This window comes from Pseudonaja textilis, chromosome 3, assembly GCF_049901715.1.
Source record: "Pseudonaja textilis isolate UNSWEBS1 chromosome 3, rPseTex1.2, whole genome shotgun sequence".
In the NCBI taxonomy this organism is placed as follows: Eukaryota; Metazoa; Chordata; class Lepidosauria; order Squamata; family Elapidae; genus Pseudonaja; species Pseudonaja textilis.
Genome location: NC_141992.1, coordinates 167,708,650 through 167,727,971, shown reverse-complemented (window position 1 = coordinate 167,727,971; position 19,322 = coordinate 167,708,650). Strand labels below are relative to the sequence as shown.

At 35.1% G+C, this 19,322-nt stretch overlaps 1 protein-coding gene across 1 annotated transcript; it reads right to left on the bottom strand.

Moving 5' to 3' along the window:
- Positions 1-5,910: 5,910 nt before the first annotated feature.
- GDAP1 (ganglioside induced differentiation associated protein 1) lies at positions 5,911-13,188 on the bottom strand. The gene is made up of 6 exons (XM_026705888.2): positions 12,989-13,188; positions 12,196-12,388; positions 9,097-9,270; positions 8,653-8,747; positions 8,295-8,409; positions 5,911-8,041 (listed from the first exon to the last, which is right to left on the bottom strand). Exons 1-6 carry the CDS (start codon positions 13,127-13,129, stop codon positions 7,659-7,661), a joined length of 1,101 nt encoding a protein of 366 aa, XP_026561673.2. The 5' UTR covers positions 13,130-13,188; the 3' UTR covers positions 5,911-7,658.
- Between the last annotated feature and the right edge of the window lie 6,134 nt (positions 13,189-19,322).

The following is a 19,322-nucleotide window of genomic DNA, read 5'->3' as shown; positions in this document are numbered from 1 at the left end:
TCAGCCTTTCCAACTGGGTAAAAATCAAGAAAAGAATATGATGTATTGCCTATCGCAAATGTATTGCCTATCCCAAGCACCAGAACAATATTTAAAACACTGATAAACAAATAGGCCTCAGTGTCTATTCATCCTTCCTGCTGCCATTGTTACCTACAGTGGAAAGAATCACAACATTTGCAACAGACTTGTCTAAATAAATAAATACCTGGGACATTATCAGGTTTCACCAAGGGGATTCTGTTTGACTATGTGATGCAACACAAAAAACAATAACCAGGTCTTAATCTCTTTTCTGATGAGCCTAAAATAAATTGAATTTTGAGGATCTAGGGATAAGAGCTTAGGTGTATGAAAAATTACTGAAATATTTGTATGACTGCTGTGGTATTTCTCAAGTTTTGCTACTTTTATTTTTTTCTATAGATGGAGGGGAATCCCCAAATATAAATGAAAGAGTTCAGTAAGATTGAAAATATTCATATTGGAACAAAAGAGCTTAGATATGGAAATACTTCATTCAAATCCTTCATCACCTCGAAAATTCCTTGGTCTCATGTCCATGGTGGCACAAGGATTAGAATGCAGTATTGCAGGCTAATTCTGCACACTGCCAGCAGTTCGACCCTGACCAGCTCAAGGATGACTCAGCTTTCCATTCTTCTGAGCTTGGTAAAATGAGAATCCAGATTGTTGGGGGCAATATGCTGATTCTGTAAACTTCTCAGAAAGAGCTGTAAAGCATTGTGAAGCAATATATAAGTCTAAGTGCTACTGCTAAAAAAAGTCACAAAAAAACACAACAAAGAATGTTCTTTCTGCGCTAACTCAGAAAGCTCAAACTGCCCAAGGAGCTGCTGATCCAGTTCTACAGAGGAATTATTGAGTCTATCATCTGCACCTCTATAACTGTTTGGTTTGGTTCTGAAGCTCAACAGGACAGACACAGACTTCAGAGGATAATTAGGACTGCAGAAAAAACAATTACTACCAGCCTGCTTTCAATCGAGGATCTGTATATTGCACAAGTCAAAAAGAGGGCTGTGAAAATATTTACAAATCACATCCTGGACATAAACTGTTTCAGCTCCTTCCCTCAAAACAATGCTATATAGCACTGCACACCAGAACAACTAGACTCAAGAACAGTTTTTTCCCGAAAGCCATCACTCTGCTAAACAAATAATTCCCTCAACACTGTTCAACTATTACAAAGTCTGCACTACTATTACTGTTAATCTTCTCATCACTCCTTATCACCTATCCTCTCCGACTTGTGACTGTATGACTGTAACTTTGTCGTTTGTATCCTTACGATTTATATTAAACTGTTTCTTAGTATGATTTGATTGCTTATTGTACCCTATGACTATCATTAAGTGTTGTACCTTATGATTCTTGATGAATTTATTTTTTCTTTTACGTATACTGAGAGTATTTGCACCAAGACAAATTCCTTGTGTATCCAACTACACTTGGCCAATAAAGAATTCTATTCTATTTGCTAAGACCGTTATGAAGCTAAAACTATCTTCTAACTTGCTTATTCTCTGTGACTTCAGAGGGCTTGTTTCTGAATTAACACATATAGTGAATAAAACTCCATAGAATAATTGTTGTTGTCAAAATTAATAAATAGACTGATGCCATAACAATACTACTGGTTAGATTAAAACTATTTATTTATTTTATTTTATTTATTTGATTTGTCAAGCACTTACAAGATAATAGGTATAAGTATATACATAGTTATGAATACATGAAATGGGTACATATAAGAAAAATGCAAGAAACAATAGGACAGGGATGATAGGCCCGTTGGTGTGCTTATGCATGCCCCCTACAGACCTCTTAGGAAAGGGGTGAGGTCAATAGTAGACAGTCTAAGGTTAAAGTTTTTGGGATTTGGGGAAGAAACCACAGAGTCAGGTAGAGTATTCCAGATATTGACCACTCTGTTGCTGAAGTCACATTTCCTGCAATCAAGTTTGGTGCGATTAACCTTGAGTTTGTATCTATTGTTTGCTCTTGTGTTGTTATGGTTGAAGCTGAAGATAGATAGGACAGATAGGACATTGCAATGTATGATTTTATAAACTATACTTAGATCGGACCGAAGGCGGCATAGTTTTTCTAAGTCTAGAATTTCAAGTCTGGTGGCATAAGGTATTCTGCAACAAGTAGAGGAATGGAGAACTCTTCTTGTGAAATATTTCTGGACTTTCTCAACTGTGCTAATATCAGATACGTAATGGGGGTTCCAGACTGATGAGCTGTATTCGAGTATTGGTCTAGCAAATGTTTTGTATACTCTAGTTAGTAGTGTAATATTACCAGAGAAAAAGCTACGTAAGATTAGGTTAACAATGCTTAATGCCTTTTTGGCTATGTAGTTACAGTGGGCTCTAGCACTTAGATCATTAGAGATGAGTACTCTAAGATCCTTGACAGAGTTTGGATCATCAGCAATGTCTTGACTATTCAGCCTGTATTTTATTTTCTGATATATTTTTTTGCCAATATGTAAGACAGAGCATTTATTTGTTGAGATTTGAAGTTGCCATTTGTTTGACCATTCTGATACAGTCAAGGTCTTTTTGAAGGGTAGCAGTATTGTCTGTGGTGTTGAATAGCTTTACATCATCAGCGAAGAGAACGCAGTTGCTCTTAATATGATCACAGAGGTCATTTATATAGAGTATGAAAAGAGTTGGTCCTAGAACACTGCCTTGGGGGACACCATTGTTGACAGGTACACAATTTGATAGGACACTCCCAATTTTGACTATTTGTTGTCTGTTTCACAGGAATGCTTCTATCCAGTTATGCAGTTGTCCAGAGAAACCATAAGATTTTAGTTTTAGGAGTAGTTTGTCGTGTACCACTGAATCAAAGGCTTTACAGAAGTCTATGTAGATTGCATCTATTGTTTTGGCCTGATCAAATTGTGTAGTCCATATGTTTTTGCAGTGTAAGAATTGCAGATTACAGGATAGTTTTTTCTGAAACCAAATTGTTTATTAAAGAGTTTGTCTCTAAGTGGAGGATGATGGATTGGTTAATAATTGATTCCATGACTTTACAGGTGACGCAGCATAAAGAGATTGGTCTGTAATTTTCAATGAGGCTGGGGTCTCCCTTTTTGAAGATAGGGATGACCATGGCTTTTGGCCATAGTTTTGGCAAGGAGCTGGTCCTGAAAGATTTTTCAAAGATTATGCTTTGAGGTTCGGCTATGGCAGTGGATAGCTTTTTTAAGAAGTAGGCACATATTCCATCCAGTCCAATAGATAGAGATGGTTTTAGATTGCGTAGTGCTTTTTCAAAATTGTCTTCTGTAAATTCGATATGTATTAGATCACTGTAGTTGTCTGTGTTTTGACTAGGAAATACTGGGTATGATCCATGGCTGTTTACAAATACTGAGCCAAAGAATGTGTTCAAGATGTTGACTTTAATGGTGTCATTGTTGCAGTCTTTACCATTTGGTCCTTTCAGGGGTGGGATGGACCTTGAGTCTTTTAGTTTGTTGTTTACAAAATTGTAGAACGCGCGGGTGGAATTGGTGCATAGGTTTTCCTCTTGTTTAATGTGATAATTGGTGCATTCAGTCTTTATCTGGTGGCATAAATTTTTGTATTGGCTTTTGAAGTTGGCAACGTGACCAGATTTGTTTTTCCACCAAAGTGATTTCTTTTGGATTGAAGCTTCCTTATTGTTATGGGTAATTTGTTTTTTTCTGGTTTGGGGAGTTGTTAATGGTACATATAGTTTGATGACTCTTTTGACTTCAAGTAAAAATATGTTGTAATGGTCTTCTACAGTATTGCATCCAGTGAATAGAAATTGCCAATCAAAGGATGAAAGATCCTTGTTTATAAGATCATAGTTGCCTTTTTTGAAGTTATAATTGGGGATTCCATCGTTGTGATGATTTTTGTGTGGACGTATGTTGAGACAAAAGTCAATCATGTTGTGGTCACTGTTGGAAAATGGTTTTTTAATTTATATTCCATAAATTGAATTCAAACTATTGCAGATGATGAGATCGAGGCAGTTGTTAAGTCTAGTGTTGGTTACCAGTTGTTCTAGACCGAGATTTGTTACTGCATTGTAGAAGGTTGCATGTGTGGGTTCAGTTGTACATTCGTTAAGGGTCCAGTTAATATGAGGTAGATTAAAGTCACCGAGAAAGATAAAAGCATGTGGGCAGGATGCTGCCCATGTTAGTAGTGTATTTAGCTTGTTTGCATGTTCGATGTCATAATCAGGGCTCTGGTAACATAGTAAGAACCAAAATGTGATGTTTAAGAATAGTTCACAGACAATGGTCTCAGGAAGAGCAAGCTCCTGGGTAACTTGGTTTTTTTTTAGATGTAGGGACTTTTTATAGAAGATAGCAACACCACCTCCTCTACAGATTTCACCATCTGATCAGTAACATGATAGTCTATTACTGTGGTAATGGAGTCAGGGAGAGATACATTGAGCCATGTTTCACAGACAAATATAATGTCAAATTTAGCCATATTTAGTAAGAGGAGAAATTCAGGTATTTTATTTACAAGGCTTCTTGCATTGAATAGCTTGCATTTAAGGCCAGTTGTGGTTGGAATAGAGGTAGTTAGGGGAATGCGTGCCTAATTTTGAGTGATATTGGTTTGGATGGGGTGGGGTTGGATGCGGAGTTGTGGGTTGTGTGACTTTCTTTTGATGCAATCAGCAGGGTAGTCAATGTATAGGTCCTTTGCTCCATTGTCTAGATGGCTTTTGAGTTCTGCACGGATCTCACGGGAGCGGATTCTTTGCGGTATGGATAAGTCTGGTCTTGAGCGAAAAGTTTTATGGGTGGGATTGGATTTTGCAATGGCGTTTATTGTATGAATAAATATACGTTTGCTGGACTCATTTTTGCAAACAACTCTACAAAATCTTGGGGCCACAGAGCCATCATTGTATTTGTACCCAGGGCCATCTCTGGTTATTTCAATGATATCTTCAGGAGAGAAGTTTGTTGTATTTGAGTTGCTTATGATATTGTGAACTTTGGTGATGTCGTCTGATTCGTTGGTGTCTTCAAGACCGAATAAGATGGCATTTGGATGTCTCTGATGAGTAAGGGGATATTATTTGTGGAATTATTTGATGGGATAGTAATTGTTTGAGGCTGTGGTTTGGTTGTTATTTTTGTAGTTGAGGTAGTGGTTTGGTAGTTGTGGGATTTGATTTTGAGCTGATAGGTAATCACTTATCTGTGCTATATATTTTTTTTCAAGAGAGATTAGGCTTGCTTGTATAGTTGTTTCAAAATGTGTTGCTAAGCGTTCTTCTATTGAGTGAATGAGTGATTCTAGTACAACCGGGCTTCCAATACTGGATAAAGGGAAAGATAAATGAAAAGTCTCCTCTTGACTTTGGTGCACAATGTCTTACACTGTAATATAATGTAGTCCTCAATGACTAGTTGCTTAGAGACCACACAAAGTTATGAGGGACCCACCCCCAAAAGTTACTTAGAACCCAGATTCAAAGTTCTGATTATCACCACTTCACTGTCATCAGCACACATTAATGGCCATTTGCAATATCCTGCAGTCACAGGACTATAATATTTTGCTGGAAATCAACATTTACTCCCGGTCTCTGGTAAAAAATGCCCACGACAGACAATGGGTTTGTTTTACAATTGCAGCATTCACTTTACAATTATTGCATTCACTTAAAGACTGCCACAAAAAAGGTAATTAAATCAGGTTGATCTCATTATTGATATGATTTGCAATGTATCATGACCTGTGATGGAAATTCAAGATTCTATCACAGTCGTGTTTAGCAATTAAGCTAATGTTTGGTTAACCCATTTCAATTATTTTTTTAAAAACATGAAAGAATTAGTCAAAACACTGTGCTCATGTTTGTTCTGAAGAAGCTGTATTTGTGGAACATACATTTTCTGAAGTACATCATAGATTGCATTAATACACTAGCACAAAACATGTTTACATTAAGAAAAAAACATTACCAATATATTATCTGCACAAAATCCAGTATAAAATGCACACTGCTTCTAAGTGAATAGATTATAGATCACTATTGAGCATAAACATTTCTAAATCACACAATCAATCAAGAGAATCTGATAAGCATAACTGTAATTTGTGCCTTGGAATCCTGCCTGCTATGTATCAAATATCTATCTAGTCATATCTTTTTAAGGCTGTAATTGAGGCATGTGCCACTGTGTCAGCCAAAATTTAACTGACTGCCTCATGAGCCAATCACAGTACAATAATCTATGAAAATAACAGGCATAAACTTCCATTGTTTACAAATTCACTGCTAAGATATTATGACTTATAATTGTGACTTTTATAAATGACACAACTTTTTGTGGCATTTTAAATTGTAATCGTTTCTGTATTTATCTTTTTTATCATTTGTAAGTCACCTAGAGTTGGCTTATTGGCAAGATGGGCAATGAATGAATGAATGAATGAATGAATGAATGAATGAATAAATAAATAAATAAATAATATTGAGAAATAATGTTTAGGAAAAATGAAGGGATAAGGACTCACCTTAACATAATGAGACAATATGCAAAGTGATATGGGAAGAAAGTTAATAAAAATTATATGTAGGGCTCTGCACAGAATTAAATTTAAGAAAACGTCAATCTATCCAATTTTGTATAAATCCAGCTTTACCCCACAACTCTGCATCCTTCAGCCCATCCTACTCAGAGGATTAGCTCTGTTCTCCAGATAAATTCTTTTGTAGAATTGTAGAATTGTAAAGAAGGGTGGCATGATTTGACTAAATTTCTTATGAGTTGGAGACCATTATTAGATTTCTTATGCAAAAAGGAGAAAAATCAACCTTTGACTTTGAGATCTGAAGATTAGACTGGATTTGAGTAGAGAAATATTGCAGCTTTTTAAACATAGAGATTTGTATTTAATAATTTACTACTTCTTAGATAAAATTAAGAGAAGAATATTTTATGCATATTGAGAATTTTAATAAGTTGATTATTAGTATTTTAAAATGTTTCATATATTGGTGCTATTTATTTAAATTAAGAGGTGGTTGTATTATTATAGCTGTACCAAAAGTAAAATAGAGGTCATTTCTGTTACAAATTTGTTGGATATTTTTGTCAGTTTTAATTTTAATTTAATTCCCTTTCCCTTTTCTGTTAATTTGTATTTTAAAGTTTAATGTTGAAAATTAATAAATATATTATAAAAAGAAAAAATAAAGGCAGCATGGTGCAAGAAGGAACAAAAATATGCTTCCACAGTTTCACGAACAAATTACTAGCTGTTTCACACATTGAGCTGTGGATTGTTTTACCCATAGGTTACTGAAACACTGCTTACAACAGGGAACCCATCAACAATAGTTTATGATACATACTAATAGCTTGATGGATATTTTAACATTAAATCAAAATCATACTGAACATATAATATTGAATATATAATAGCTTAGCAAGATGTTTTTTCCCTTAAATTTGCAAGATTCTTTACATTACTAATGTATTTCTACAGTCAGAAAAAGGCCTAATAATGGAAGACAATATTTTGTACCATTATTCTTCAAATCAGCCTCTTTGGAAAATAAAGTACTTTGCTCTCGATAAAGCAAGGAAGCATCTACAGATAACTCTGCCTTCCTCTTATTGATAATAACAAGTTAGCAAACCTCTTCCGAGCACACATAAATGCAAAATATACAATTCCTGCTAAAAAGCCAGCCAGAAGAGTTGTACCAAAAACTTTGGGTGCTCTCTTCTTTGCTACTCGAAACGCTGTTGGGAGAACTGCTGAGATTAGTATGTTGTTGACATGTCCCAAAACCTTATGAAATGTTTGTCTTTTTAGGACACGGTCATAATAGGCTTCCAAGTTAGGTCGCTTTCCATTTCCCCAACTTCTCCTTGCTAGTCCAATGAACTTCAGCCGATGGAGTGTTACAGCAAGGGATACATCAGCCAAGCTAAAGAATTCTCCACAGAGCCAAGGCTGATGTCCATTTTCTGATATCAAAAATAAAGGCATAAATAATTAGAGACCAATCAAATGCAATACAATGCAAAGATTCCTCTAATGCATGCAATTAATATTCTTATTAAATGTGTGTAACCATTAGTTTTAGATTACTTGTTGCAATGGTTTGGCAAATAGGAGCATTACTTGACTTGAAACAGCCTAGATTACTAATGGAGCTATCGTTCAACATTGTAAAATCAAAAGAAAATGAGACAGAATTGACTGCAAATAATATTTTACCTGGTGTTTCTTCATTTCTTCTTTGCAACTCAGTTTCAACCTGATCCAAAACTTTTTCCAGCTCATCTATTATTTTCTGTAAGTACTTTATGTTATCATGGTCCATCAATTTAGACTACAGGAAATAAATAGATTAAATATTAGCTTGCAAAAAATGATAAGTTATCTTGAATATTATGAATCTGAGTAAGCAATTGTAAGATGACATGTACAAAATGACATGTATTTAATTCCTTTTAAAATGGAATTATTCCAAGCAGAAAAGCATGCAATAACAATATATGCTATTTCACATTAATATTATACTCCAAGCAATCCAAGGATCCATTTTAACTAATTATACATATTCTGTTCTTACTTTGAGTCGTTTCTGCTTTGCTATATATGCATCTTGCAGATCTGGGTTTTCTTCAGCAAGTTTCTTTAATTCAGATTCAGTATTACCTATTTGGCCTTGCAAAATAGCAATAAGTCAGTTAAGGTTATTAATCACCAAACTTTCAAATAAATTAAGTAAAGTTTATCATGTTAAAATGTTTTGCTTCCTAACCAAATGTATGGATTTACAATATCTTGTGTGAACAGTTCACTGAACCCTCATCTGCAATGCAAAATTAATACTGAAAGTCAATTAATATTTATTTTACAAATGGTTTTCTTAAAACATCATATGTTGCTTATTTCAACAGACAGATAAGTTGATTTTTAATCATTATAAATTTGGTAAAATCATTTAAATAAGAAAATTAAAATGAATTTGAACACCACAGATAACTAGGGCATATAAAATTCTTGTACATACTACGAATTCTGGTTGTGGCATATGCAGGAATCATAGAGTCTACTGCTAATTCAGGATGTAAAATGCAACCATGTGTGTATGCGTCCATAGGCAAGGAATCTAGTAGTTCTCTGTAGTGTTGAACCCTTGGATAATACATACTTCCTTCTTCTGGCATTAATTTTGGAGTATTTTCTACAGAGAAGAATATCCATAGATGAAAGTTAATTAAAAAATAATAATAATAAAAGGTTGTTTTAGATATTTATAACCTCTTACCCACTTCAGCCCTGACATCTGAAAGTAAAAAATAAAAGAGATTTCAAATATGATCTGATTGTGAATGAAAAGCTGAATTAGTGAATTTATGTTTTTCAACAAGTTTTTTTATTTTATTCACAACATTACAGCACAACTTTTAAAAGTAAGAAAAAATACAAGAACAAAGCAAAACAAAACATCAAGAAAAAAACAGCAGCAGTTAAACTTCAAATCTCTTTGTTAACAATCTGTAATTATATTTAACTCGCAGAAAGATTTCTTATCTACCCTAAACCACCACAATCATTATCTCTGGTCCTTCTGGAATCAAGTATCCTTAATTGATGCTTAATGATAAATATTTTCCTTAAAATTTAAATGAGATTTTTCCCAAAGATTGCATCTCATTCCCCAAAATCATAAATCTCTGTGGTAAATATCTCTGCAGCATTTGTTGTTCTAAGAATCTTCATACTAGTTGGAATACAATACCTCTTGAACTATTCAAGTTAAAGGAGATTTGAGTTAGGGTTTAATCTTTCTTTGCTTTGTCATAATGAGAAATAGCAACATTGAACCTCTTTCGTGATAAAAGTAACAGTGAAAAAGACCAATGTTCTCTTCCACAACTGCATTTTCTTAATATACATAGTCCCCAACTTACGACCACAATTGAGCTCAAAATTTCTGTTGCTAAGTGAGTTTTGCCCCATTTCATGATCTTTCTTGCCACAATTGTTAAGTGAATCACTGTAGTTGTTACGTTAGTAACATGGTTGTTAAGTGAATCTGGCTTCCCCATTGACTTTGCTTGTCAGAAGGTCGCAAAAGGGGATTACCTGACCTTGGGACACTTCAACCATCATAAATATGAGTCAGTTGCCAAGCATTTGACTTTTGATTATGTGACCATGGGGATGATGCCCATGTGAATAATGGTCATAAGTCATTTTTTTCCATGTCACTGTAACTTTGAATGGTCACTAAATGAACCATTGTAAGTCAAGAACACACCTATAGTGAAAAGAACCTTTCATTAGTTTAGGGCCTTTAACTTCTGTCTCAGTAGAAATGAAACAAATTTGTCAGAAGTTTATCAAGCATCATATTTTAAGGACTGTCTATAGCAGGGCTGTCAAACTTCCGTCCCACGGGTTGGATGAGTCACATGCTGGCCACGCCCGCGCCTGGTTTAGTGAAGGGGGGAAAAGTCCCATACGTTATGTGACGCAGCCGTGACGATGTGAGTTTGACACGCCTGGTCTATAGAATACTACGGGAAGTTTCCTTCTTCATTTTTAAAGCTGTAGAATGTGAATAAAAGACTTGTGAAGCAGCTTTTATTTCCTTCATCCTTGCTTTCATGTTCAGCTGGGTCCAAGAAGGTATATTTAAGCCAATCTCTATTAAAGAAAGCAAAGCGTAACTCCTGGAAAAAAAATTAACACTGGCTTCAGATCTGAAAAAGTATAGACACTGATAAAATTCTACCCCAGTTACCTTTTTTCACCAGGATTTAGCCTTGTTTTGGCAGGCTGCGCTATCAAGGGTGACTTTATCTGAACTTGGAAATTAAACAAGATCTCTTCTGGTTAGTACTTGGATAGCAGTCTGGGAAATCAAAAGACAGCCTAGAAGAGGATAATGGCAAACTTATTTTGATACTTTTGCCAACTTCATGTCCACATACTCATCCAGAGTTATGATTTGGTAGCCCAGAAGAAAAATTGAGGCCATGTTTACCCTCTCAAAACTCTCAGCAGCTTTTAGTTACTATTTCAATTCCATTCAATACTTTCAATTCAGTTAATATTTATTTAAATGTGTTGTAGATGACACTCCATTAGACTAATATTATTACTTATGGTATCCTTTCAAGACACTCTTTCAATCAATCTGGATAATTTTGTTTGTTTGTACTTAAATGCCTGTCTCCACAAGTTACTACTGGTGGATTTCTGCTTAGGTGCATAGTATAGGAATCCATACTATGCTATAGGTTATCATTTAGCTCCACCCGGTTGAATACCTGTATACAGAGTGACATATTCTTGATATGATTTTAGTTAACAGGATCATATAAGAAATAAAGAAATCCTTTAGCTTCCCAGGTAGCCATTGCCAATTAAAGTAGATAATTCTGGTCAAGGTAGATTCCTGTTTCTCTACAAAAGAGTTGTTGATAAAAAGATTTATACATATCTATATCCCACTCCAAAAATGTTTTCCTTTCAAAGTGTCTTTTCTATGTCTTTCAAAGAATAAAACTTAAAATTATGTATCCCTCCTGAAAACTTTCTCAAACTGCAATTTATTTATCACATTTAGAAACCAAGCATCTCCCTCACAGAAAGACTCTGGGTGGTGTATAAATAAGACACAAAACATACAATGTATACTACAAATAATCATTTAGTACATAAATAAATTTCTATGAAATATGATGTCCCAAAGATGCTGTTTCAAAAGGCAACTGGATTTTCTTGTTTTTCTATGAAGATGTTTTGCTTCTTATCCAAGAAGCTTATTCAGCTCTGACTGGATGGTGGGGAATGGAAAGATTTGTATTCCTTTCAAACAGCTGGTCATTTGCATTCTTTTAGAGAGTCATTGAGGCCACGAGGAATATAATTCAATTCCTTTCTGCAAGGAATATAAATCCTTCCACTCCCCACTATCCAGTCAAGAGCTAAAGAAGCTTCTTGGGTGAGAGGCAAAAGAAAAACGAAGTCCAGTTGCCTCTTGAAATAGTACCTTTGGGACAACAATGACCTGGATAATTGGGAATCTCCACAGACATATGAAATAAGATACACACATTAAAGCATTTTTTAAAAAGCACACAAATACTCTTATTACCATTCACAAAAGTATCTTCAAGGTAGTCAATAATCTGAGTTGCATCACAAATTATGTTCTCTTTGTGAATGAGCACAGGGACTTCTCCTGATGCATTTAACCGCATAAACCAAGGCTCGTTATGTTCACTCAATGGAAGGCTTACATCATGCTCTTCACATTTCAACCCCTTTTCAGCAATCACCAGTCGTACCTGAAACAAATGGATGAGCTTCCGGTTGAAGGTAGTTTTAAAAAGCATACAGTTTATCACATATTGTATGGATTCAAAGCCAAACCTGGTCATGGAATCTCTAGAGTGCCATACCAAACTTGCCCTGGGATATTTGCTATGGACATTGGGAGATTATGACAATAAATAGCTAAATAAACATGCTGCTATTCCAGAGAAACAATAAGAGACCTGCAGGAACCATTTAATGTGAATATTAAATATCAGCTCTTCATAGGACACTTTTTCCTTGTAAAATAAATTGAGCTCACTTGGTTTTGTTATTGCTTATTTTTCATTCCTTTACTGTATATTGGATTAGCCAAGCCCCAATTCTTAATGCACAAAATGTAACAATAGTGGAAAGGGTTTGGGCCTATTTGTGAAGCTTCCTGGCTTCACTATGCCATTTTTTTTCATTATTATTTTTTCCTTCTTCTTTCGGGCACCCACTCAGAGCTGCCTTCAATACAATGCTTTGTCCCCACGAGGCAAATAGGCAGTTTTAAGGGGGCTACATGGGCAGGGGGAGCTATCCAGGTTCTGAAATACAACATTCCTTTTTGCAAACGAAACGCTCACCTTTTGGGAACTGAAGGACTGTGTCCAGTGATAGAGGATGAGTTTAGCCTCTGACTTGACCTCCACTTCAGCTGGGGGTGCTTCACTGGCCATCTGGTCCTCCTTTACTTCTGCCATTTCACGTTTTTGTTCCTGCTCCATTCACTGCTCCGAGATTCTGCCCATGAGATTTGATTCTTTTTTCACTCTCTCTCCTTTCTGTTACTGAGTCTGCTCCATAAACTGAGCATGCTCATTATTAGCAGTTGAAGCTGCCTTCCTGGTTTTGCCCTCACTCTCCAACAGGATTTCATGAAATGAAGCTGTTTAAAATCTTGGGTATTCAGGATCAACACAGAGATAACCAAGCTACACTACCTATCTAGATTCAAGAAAATGTTTTTTTTTCCTGAATCTCTTCTCTAGTTTGTAATAAATATTCTAGATACATTTAATTAATTTAACTAAAATACAAAGCAGCTTCTTTGAACTCAAGACAGGAATCTGAACCTATATAATGAAGGATAATGGAATCAAATGAATATGCCTTCAATGTTTCAATAGTATATTAATATCTGCCTCAAAATGTGTCTGAGACGCATGCTTGTTATGTATTTCCCATGTTTTTCTTTTAGTTCAACTCACCTTCATACATAATTTTATTAAACTCCTGGGCATTTCAGTGACTCATAAGTGTATTCCATTGTAATTAGCTTTGTGTTTGTTTCATAATGGTAGATGTGATACTTTCTGTTGTATTTAAAATATATATTTGAAATGTATATTCTAGCTTTTCTTCATCTCAGATTAACTGGAGAATCTTCTTTCACTTTTATTCCCTTATGGCTGAGGCCAGACATGAACATCTTAACCATATTTTAGCATAAGTATATGTTTAATTGGTTTCAAAAAAAATACAGACTGCTAATAGTATCATGGAAATGACAAATACACTTTTGGAAACTAAGTTAAGAGCTGGACTACATAAACTGTAGTTTCCAAAAAGTAAAAATTAATCATGCAAACATTCAAATGAGGGTTAGGCATTTCATGCTAGAACTATTAACCTTCCTTAAGATAATTTATAACAAAGATTGAAAAGTGTGCTTAACATGGCTAACATTGTTTAGAAAATTACATTTTACAGTGTTTTGATTACAGAAAAAATAAAGAAATATTTCAAGTTGTAGAATAATTAATGAAAGGAATCACTTAAAAATAAGAGGATTTTGTCAATAAATGAGCACAGCAAAATAAATGTGTCAGGGAACCATCACTAATTCACACCACTTGAAAAATTCTTAACAAATTAAATCACTTAACTCTGAATGACCACAAGAGGTCTCCATAGTTCTAGAAATAGTGGGGCTACACTTCCTCAAGTGAAAGGTTATATTGAGTTTATATTTTCTTATTATGGCTGGTTGCACAGTCAGCCAGAGGTTTTGACTGGATTTGGCATTTTTGTCCACTTATGTTCTTCCTAAGGATCTGGAATAGGCAGGTGTTGTTTAATGGTATTAAAGCAGGGTGCAAGTTGTTCCAAGTGAAACTGCCTTTTGCAATTGATCGATGGTGACTTTGTCAATATTGATAGTGTTCAAGTGAACTGCTCCAATTGCTTTGAGATTACACCAAAGGCACCTATTTTGCTTTCTGTTGCTACTCTATTTTTATTTGCAGGTCTTTGTATTTAGTTATCTCTCATTTCTGTTCTGCTATCTCCAGGTATTGCCACACCGACCATCCAAACTTTTTTGTCTTTTTTTATTGACAATTGTTAAGTCTGAAGATTTATGTAGCAAGTACTTATTATGGTTGGTAGCACAATCAGCCAGATGTGAATTCAGTATTATTGTTGTTGTTGTTGTTATTTTAAAATTTGTTTCCAGTGTAGATATAAGTGTTCACATTTTCTTTTATATTTTTTTAAACTCCTTGGAGAAAGACTGCTGACGATAAAACCATAAAAACAAACTTCACCTCAAACTTAACTATCTTTTCTAATATGATATCAGTCAGGAATATCCCAACGGGAGAAAAAGTTACCATTTGGGAATATACGTCTGGTATTCATAGCTGTTCATTACAGTATAAAGAAAAAATATGGAAATGAGAAATATATATTTCTGAGACTGAACTGAAAACCACCATCGATATCAGTTGTCTATGAACCAAAGAAAGGGCGATGCTTATATAGGGCAAGCGCCAGACATTTTTTCATGGCTTATAGATAAGGCCTTCAAAAATGTCAGCACTGTAGATTAGACTAATAAGCTAATATACTGGAGGTCCAAATTCTATGGCACTGATTTTTTTAGTTTGCCAAACCAACTGACCACAAGAGGGCAGTAGCCGGTAGGAGTAACTAGTTAAGGGTTAAACTCTATGTCTCTTGTCTTTCACCCTGTCTGTTGTTTGTCTAAGAGACCGTTAATTTGAGGTCAGTCTTCTGCCTTCCTCCCTGATGCTCTAGAGGTTAGGCTTTGCCTATTACTATAATGTATAGGGTATGTATTTCCTCTAAATAAATCTCCCTTCTGTTATAGAGGCATGCTTCACTAATTAATCTGGACTAGAAAATGCCAAAAGTCAGTTTGGTCCAGTGGTTAAGGCACCAGACTGGAAACCAAGAGATTGTGAGTTCTAGTCCTGCCTTAAACATGAAAGCCAGCTGGATAATTTTGAGCTAATCATTCGCCTAATCAGGTTGTTGTGGGGAAAATAGCAGGAGAAAAGAGCATTAGGTATGTTCGCTGAAGAAAGAGAAACAGAGAATAATTGGAAAACAAATTACTTTGGATATTTTCATGAAGTCCACCATAGATCAAAGAGGTTTGTTTTATTTTAAGAACCTCTCATCATGACAACCTGGCTGCTGAATTCAACCAATAAAAGTGAAAAAGAATTGGAATTCATGCATTTACTTATTCCTGCCCTTCAAACCCACATGCATATCACTACTGCAAGTAATCTAAATGAACACATCCATTACATTCCATGATAATTAGTCATGGGTTCACAAATTTTATGACTAGAACTAGGCAATGGTTCAACATTGTTACAAAGCCTTTACTCATTTGCTTTGTAATCTGTACAAGTCACGTAAGGTTTTGCTATGTCGGCAATATGAGAGAGATATTTAAAACTGGAACATCTCGGATTCTGATCTGTTGCCTCTGATTACCAGTACCAAATGTGGGTCAATTTTTTTTAATTGAAAGAGGAGAGAGAGAAATAGAGGCCGATTTTTTTCAAACCGATTGTTGGAATATTTGGAATAAAAGTACTTAAGTATATAATATGGAATATTTTCAGTATATAAAATGCTTTAATTTTGTTTCCATTTCATTTCACCCTAATATTGATTATAAAGCAATGTTTTAGATTCTGGCTTAATTTCATTCAACTAATCTGACCTGAATGTAAAACCCATCAATGTCAAACTGCCATTTTTCTTTGTATACATGGAAAAACTATGTACAAGTGGTTGTGAACTAAGGAAACTTAATGAAAAATAACCTATATAGAAGTTTAGGAAGAACGTAGAAGGATTTTTCTGCTACTTCTGACAACAATTTAACAGCAGCAGCAACAGCAACAAAAACTTTTACCAACTGTATGATATACCTTTAGCAGTTAATAATCCTACTTCCAGCAAAATTAAGTATTTTATCTTCCTTTCCTTTCTACATAAATTTCATGCATCAAATATATTGTTCTGGCATATTTAATTTTTAGAAATATCATTTTTTAAAATTTCAAAGGTGACAACTGCCCTGGATCTTTTAATTTCCTATGGCATGCATATGTCTCTGCTCCCTTTCAGCTATTGATTTTATTTGTGTTTTTTTTCAAATGTTCAGCTGTGATTGCATTTGCTAGCAGAGATAAAACAGCATTACTGGTGAACAAGCATGAATTATCAGCAGGGGTAGAAAAAAATTGAGATTTGAAGTAGTAGAAAAATAGACACTGTAGTCACAAGCTCTGATTGTACTACTTTTAGGTGGGGGCTGAGTCCCTGCCTGCCTGGGTTCCTTTCATAATGCTGTTGGTTATTTTGTTTGCTTCCTTGTCATGCATGGGTGATACTGGTTTGGCTACAAAATCAATAGCAGTCAACCATGAACACGGCAACTAGAGGGAACTGGAGGACAAGCAGTCCAACCAAAGCTAATTTTCAATAAACTGCATCGATTTTTCTGGAAAGAGAATTAAGCCAACAGTAGTACTTAGCATGTTTCCAAAAATGAGGCCAAATTTTCATTACTTTCTTGGTGTAACCTTGCCCTATCTTTACACTTCACAAAACCTGATTTATGTGAAGATGGAAAATTCATGTCCTCCAGCTATGGCTGCAAACTCTGCCAGTCTATTTGGAACATATGCCAAATTTACTTCTTACTACTTTTCTCTCTTATTGTCTTTAATAATATTGCATGGTGAAAAATGATGGACACGTATAACCTTCCCATAACAAAAACCCATGAATTAGGTTTATAAAGGTCTATATGGTGAGATAAAGCGTCCCTCCTTCTCACATTAACAGTTTGTATTTCATCTCATAAATCTATCTTTCTATCGTGTGTGTTTTAGCTACTTTAGGGATATTTGTGGATGATTTTTAATTGTGTTTCCAAATTACAAAACATTTTCCCAAATTAGACATAATGCATAAAATAAAAATGTTCTCTTTCTCCTTAAGATCAAGATTTATTATAAATACTCCGCTACCAGAACCTATATATAACACAGAGAGAAACAAACTTTCGTGCCAGAACAATAGTTTTTCCATATGAAATGCACTGAATATACTAAAGCTTCAATATTTAAAAGCAAAATTACTGAATATGTGCATCAAGCTACATGTGGGATGCAATTATGTAACTTACTTTAAACTCAAACAAAAACCATGTGGTGGGACAGCAAAAAATTCAAAATGCTTTTTTTTAAAGACCCATTCTACCCAGGAATGAATTGGGAGAAATATTTTTCACATAGCATGCTTCAACCCACGGATGACTAATGCAGATTATCATTTCACCAAGTGTTCTGAGGTAAGTCAAACTTGGTGTTAAGTTGCAGAGAAATTTAAAAACTGTTTCTTTAGACCTAAGATTGTTGAAAGCTACTAAAAGAGGCTCAGTTTGCCACCATTGTCCTGCAAAAGAACTGAATAGATTTTTAAACAGAGGCCATCCCACAATGCAATCGTAGTAAGTTTTAAGAAAGGTAAAACTCTGATCCTTGTGCTCTCGTTTTACCACTGGGAAATATGCCCAGACCTTAACCAGTGGATTAGTATCCTCTCCAAAAATAGCGCCTCTTAAATGAAAAGTCAGAGCATGGGAAGAAAGGGCCCTGCTCTCAGAAGGCTGTTCTCTGAAGTCACTCTCCTCTACCTACCCCAAATATCTCCTCTGGCAGCCACTAGCTGGAGTATTTGGAACGCCTTCTAAAATGTTTGGACTTGAACAATGCCAACCCTAAACAGGGCTGGAGCAGGGCTAAAGTAGGTGGAGTCAGAACTTAAGAATGCCTCCTCGTACTGGCACAGATCCTCTCTGGAAATCCTGTTCAGAGGTGGGAAATCATTTCTCTGGCTAAAAAAGATGATTCCCACTTCTGGTTAGGAGAAAAAGACCCTTTTAATTGAAAATTCAAAAGTCAGTGTAATTATTTTAATTTGATTGATTCATTCTGTATAGTATTGGATTCAAGTTTAGCTAAGTAGGAAATAGCTTAGTTCAGGGGAGAAGGTTTGGAGAATGTACTTTACCTTAGGAAAAATCAAATCAAGGAAAGAAGAGTTAATGTTTTTAATGATGATTGTTAAAAAAGGAACATTATTTTGTTATTATATTATTTGTGTGTTTGTGTGTGTGTGTGCGTATGTGTGCGCGCATCTGTGTGCATGTGTGTGTGTGTGTGTGTTTCTTAGAATTTTTGAATGAGCATTTGTGAACAATCTGAAACCATGCCCAAAATATGGACACCTGGTATTAAGTTTCTTCTTTAAAGTTTAAATTAATCAGAAAGACAATCACAATGCCTACAATAGAATTTTAAGTCATGCATTACAAATTAGCAGGTCGATATCTTCAATATTGGCTGCATATTGGCTGAAAAAAATCCAGACAATCCCTAAGTAGCAGTAAAAACTACTGCTCGTCTGGATTTTTGTGGCATGGTATGGTAGCATTCACCTTCTCCAAAGGCTGTTTTAGATAATCTTGAAAGGAATTCTAACTCAGAAATACCATGGTCTTGCTTTTCCATTTGCATTATGCAAGGAGAGGCACGTTGCTGTCAAGACCACAAATAACAGCAAGCTATCATGTCAAAGATACTC

Excerpts from the sequence above, each read along its gene's own strand:
- GDAP1 (XM_026705888.2), bottom strand. The coding sequence starts at position 13,129 with ATGGAGCAGGAACAAAAACGTGAAATGGCAGAAGTAAAGGAGGACCAG. Across the intron at positions 12,389-12,988 it reads AGTCCTTCAGTTCCCAAAAG|GTACGACTGGTGATTGCTGA; the intron begins GTGAGCGTTTCG and ends CATTTGTTTCAG. Across the intron at positions 9,271-12,195 it reads TGAAGATACTTTTGTGAATG|AAAATACTCCAAAATTAATG; the intron begins GTAATAAGAGTA and ends TCTTCTCTGTAG.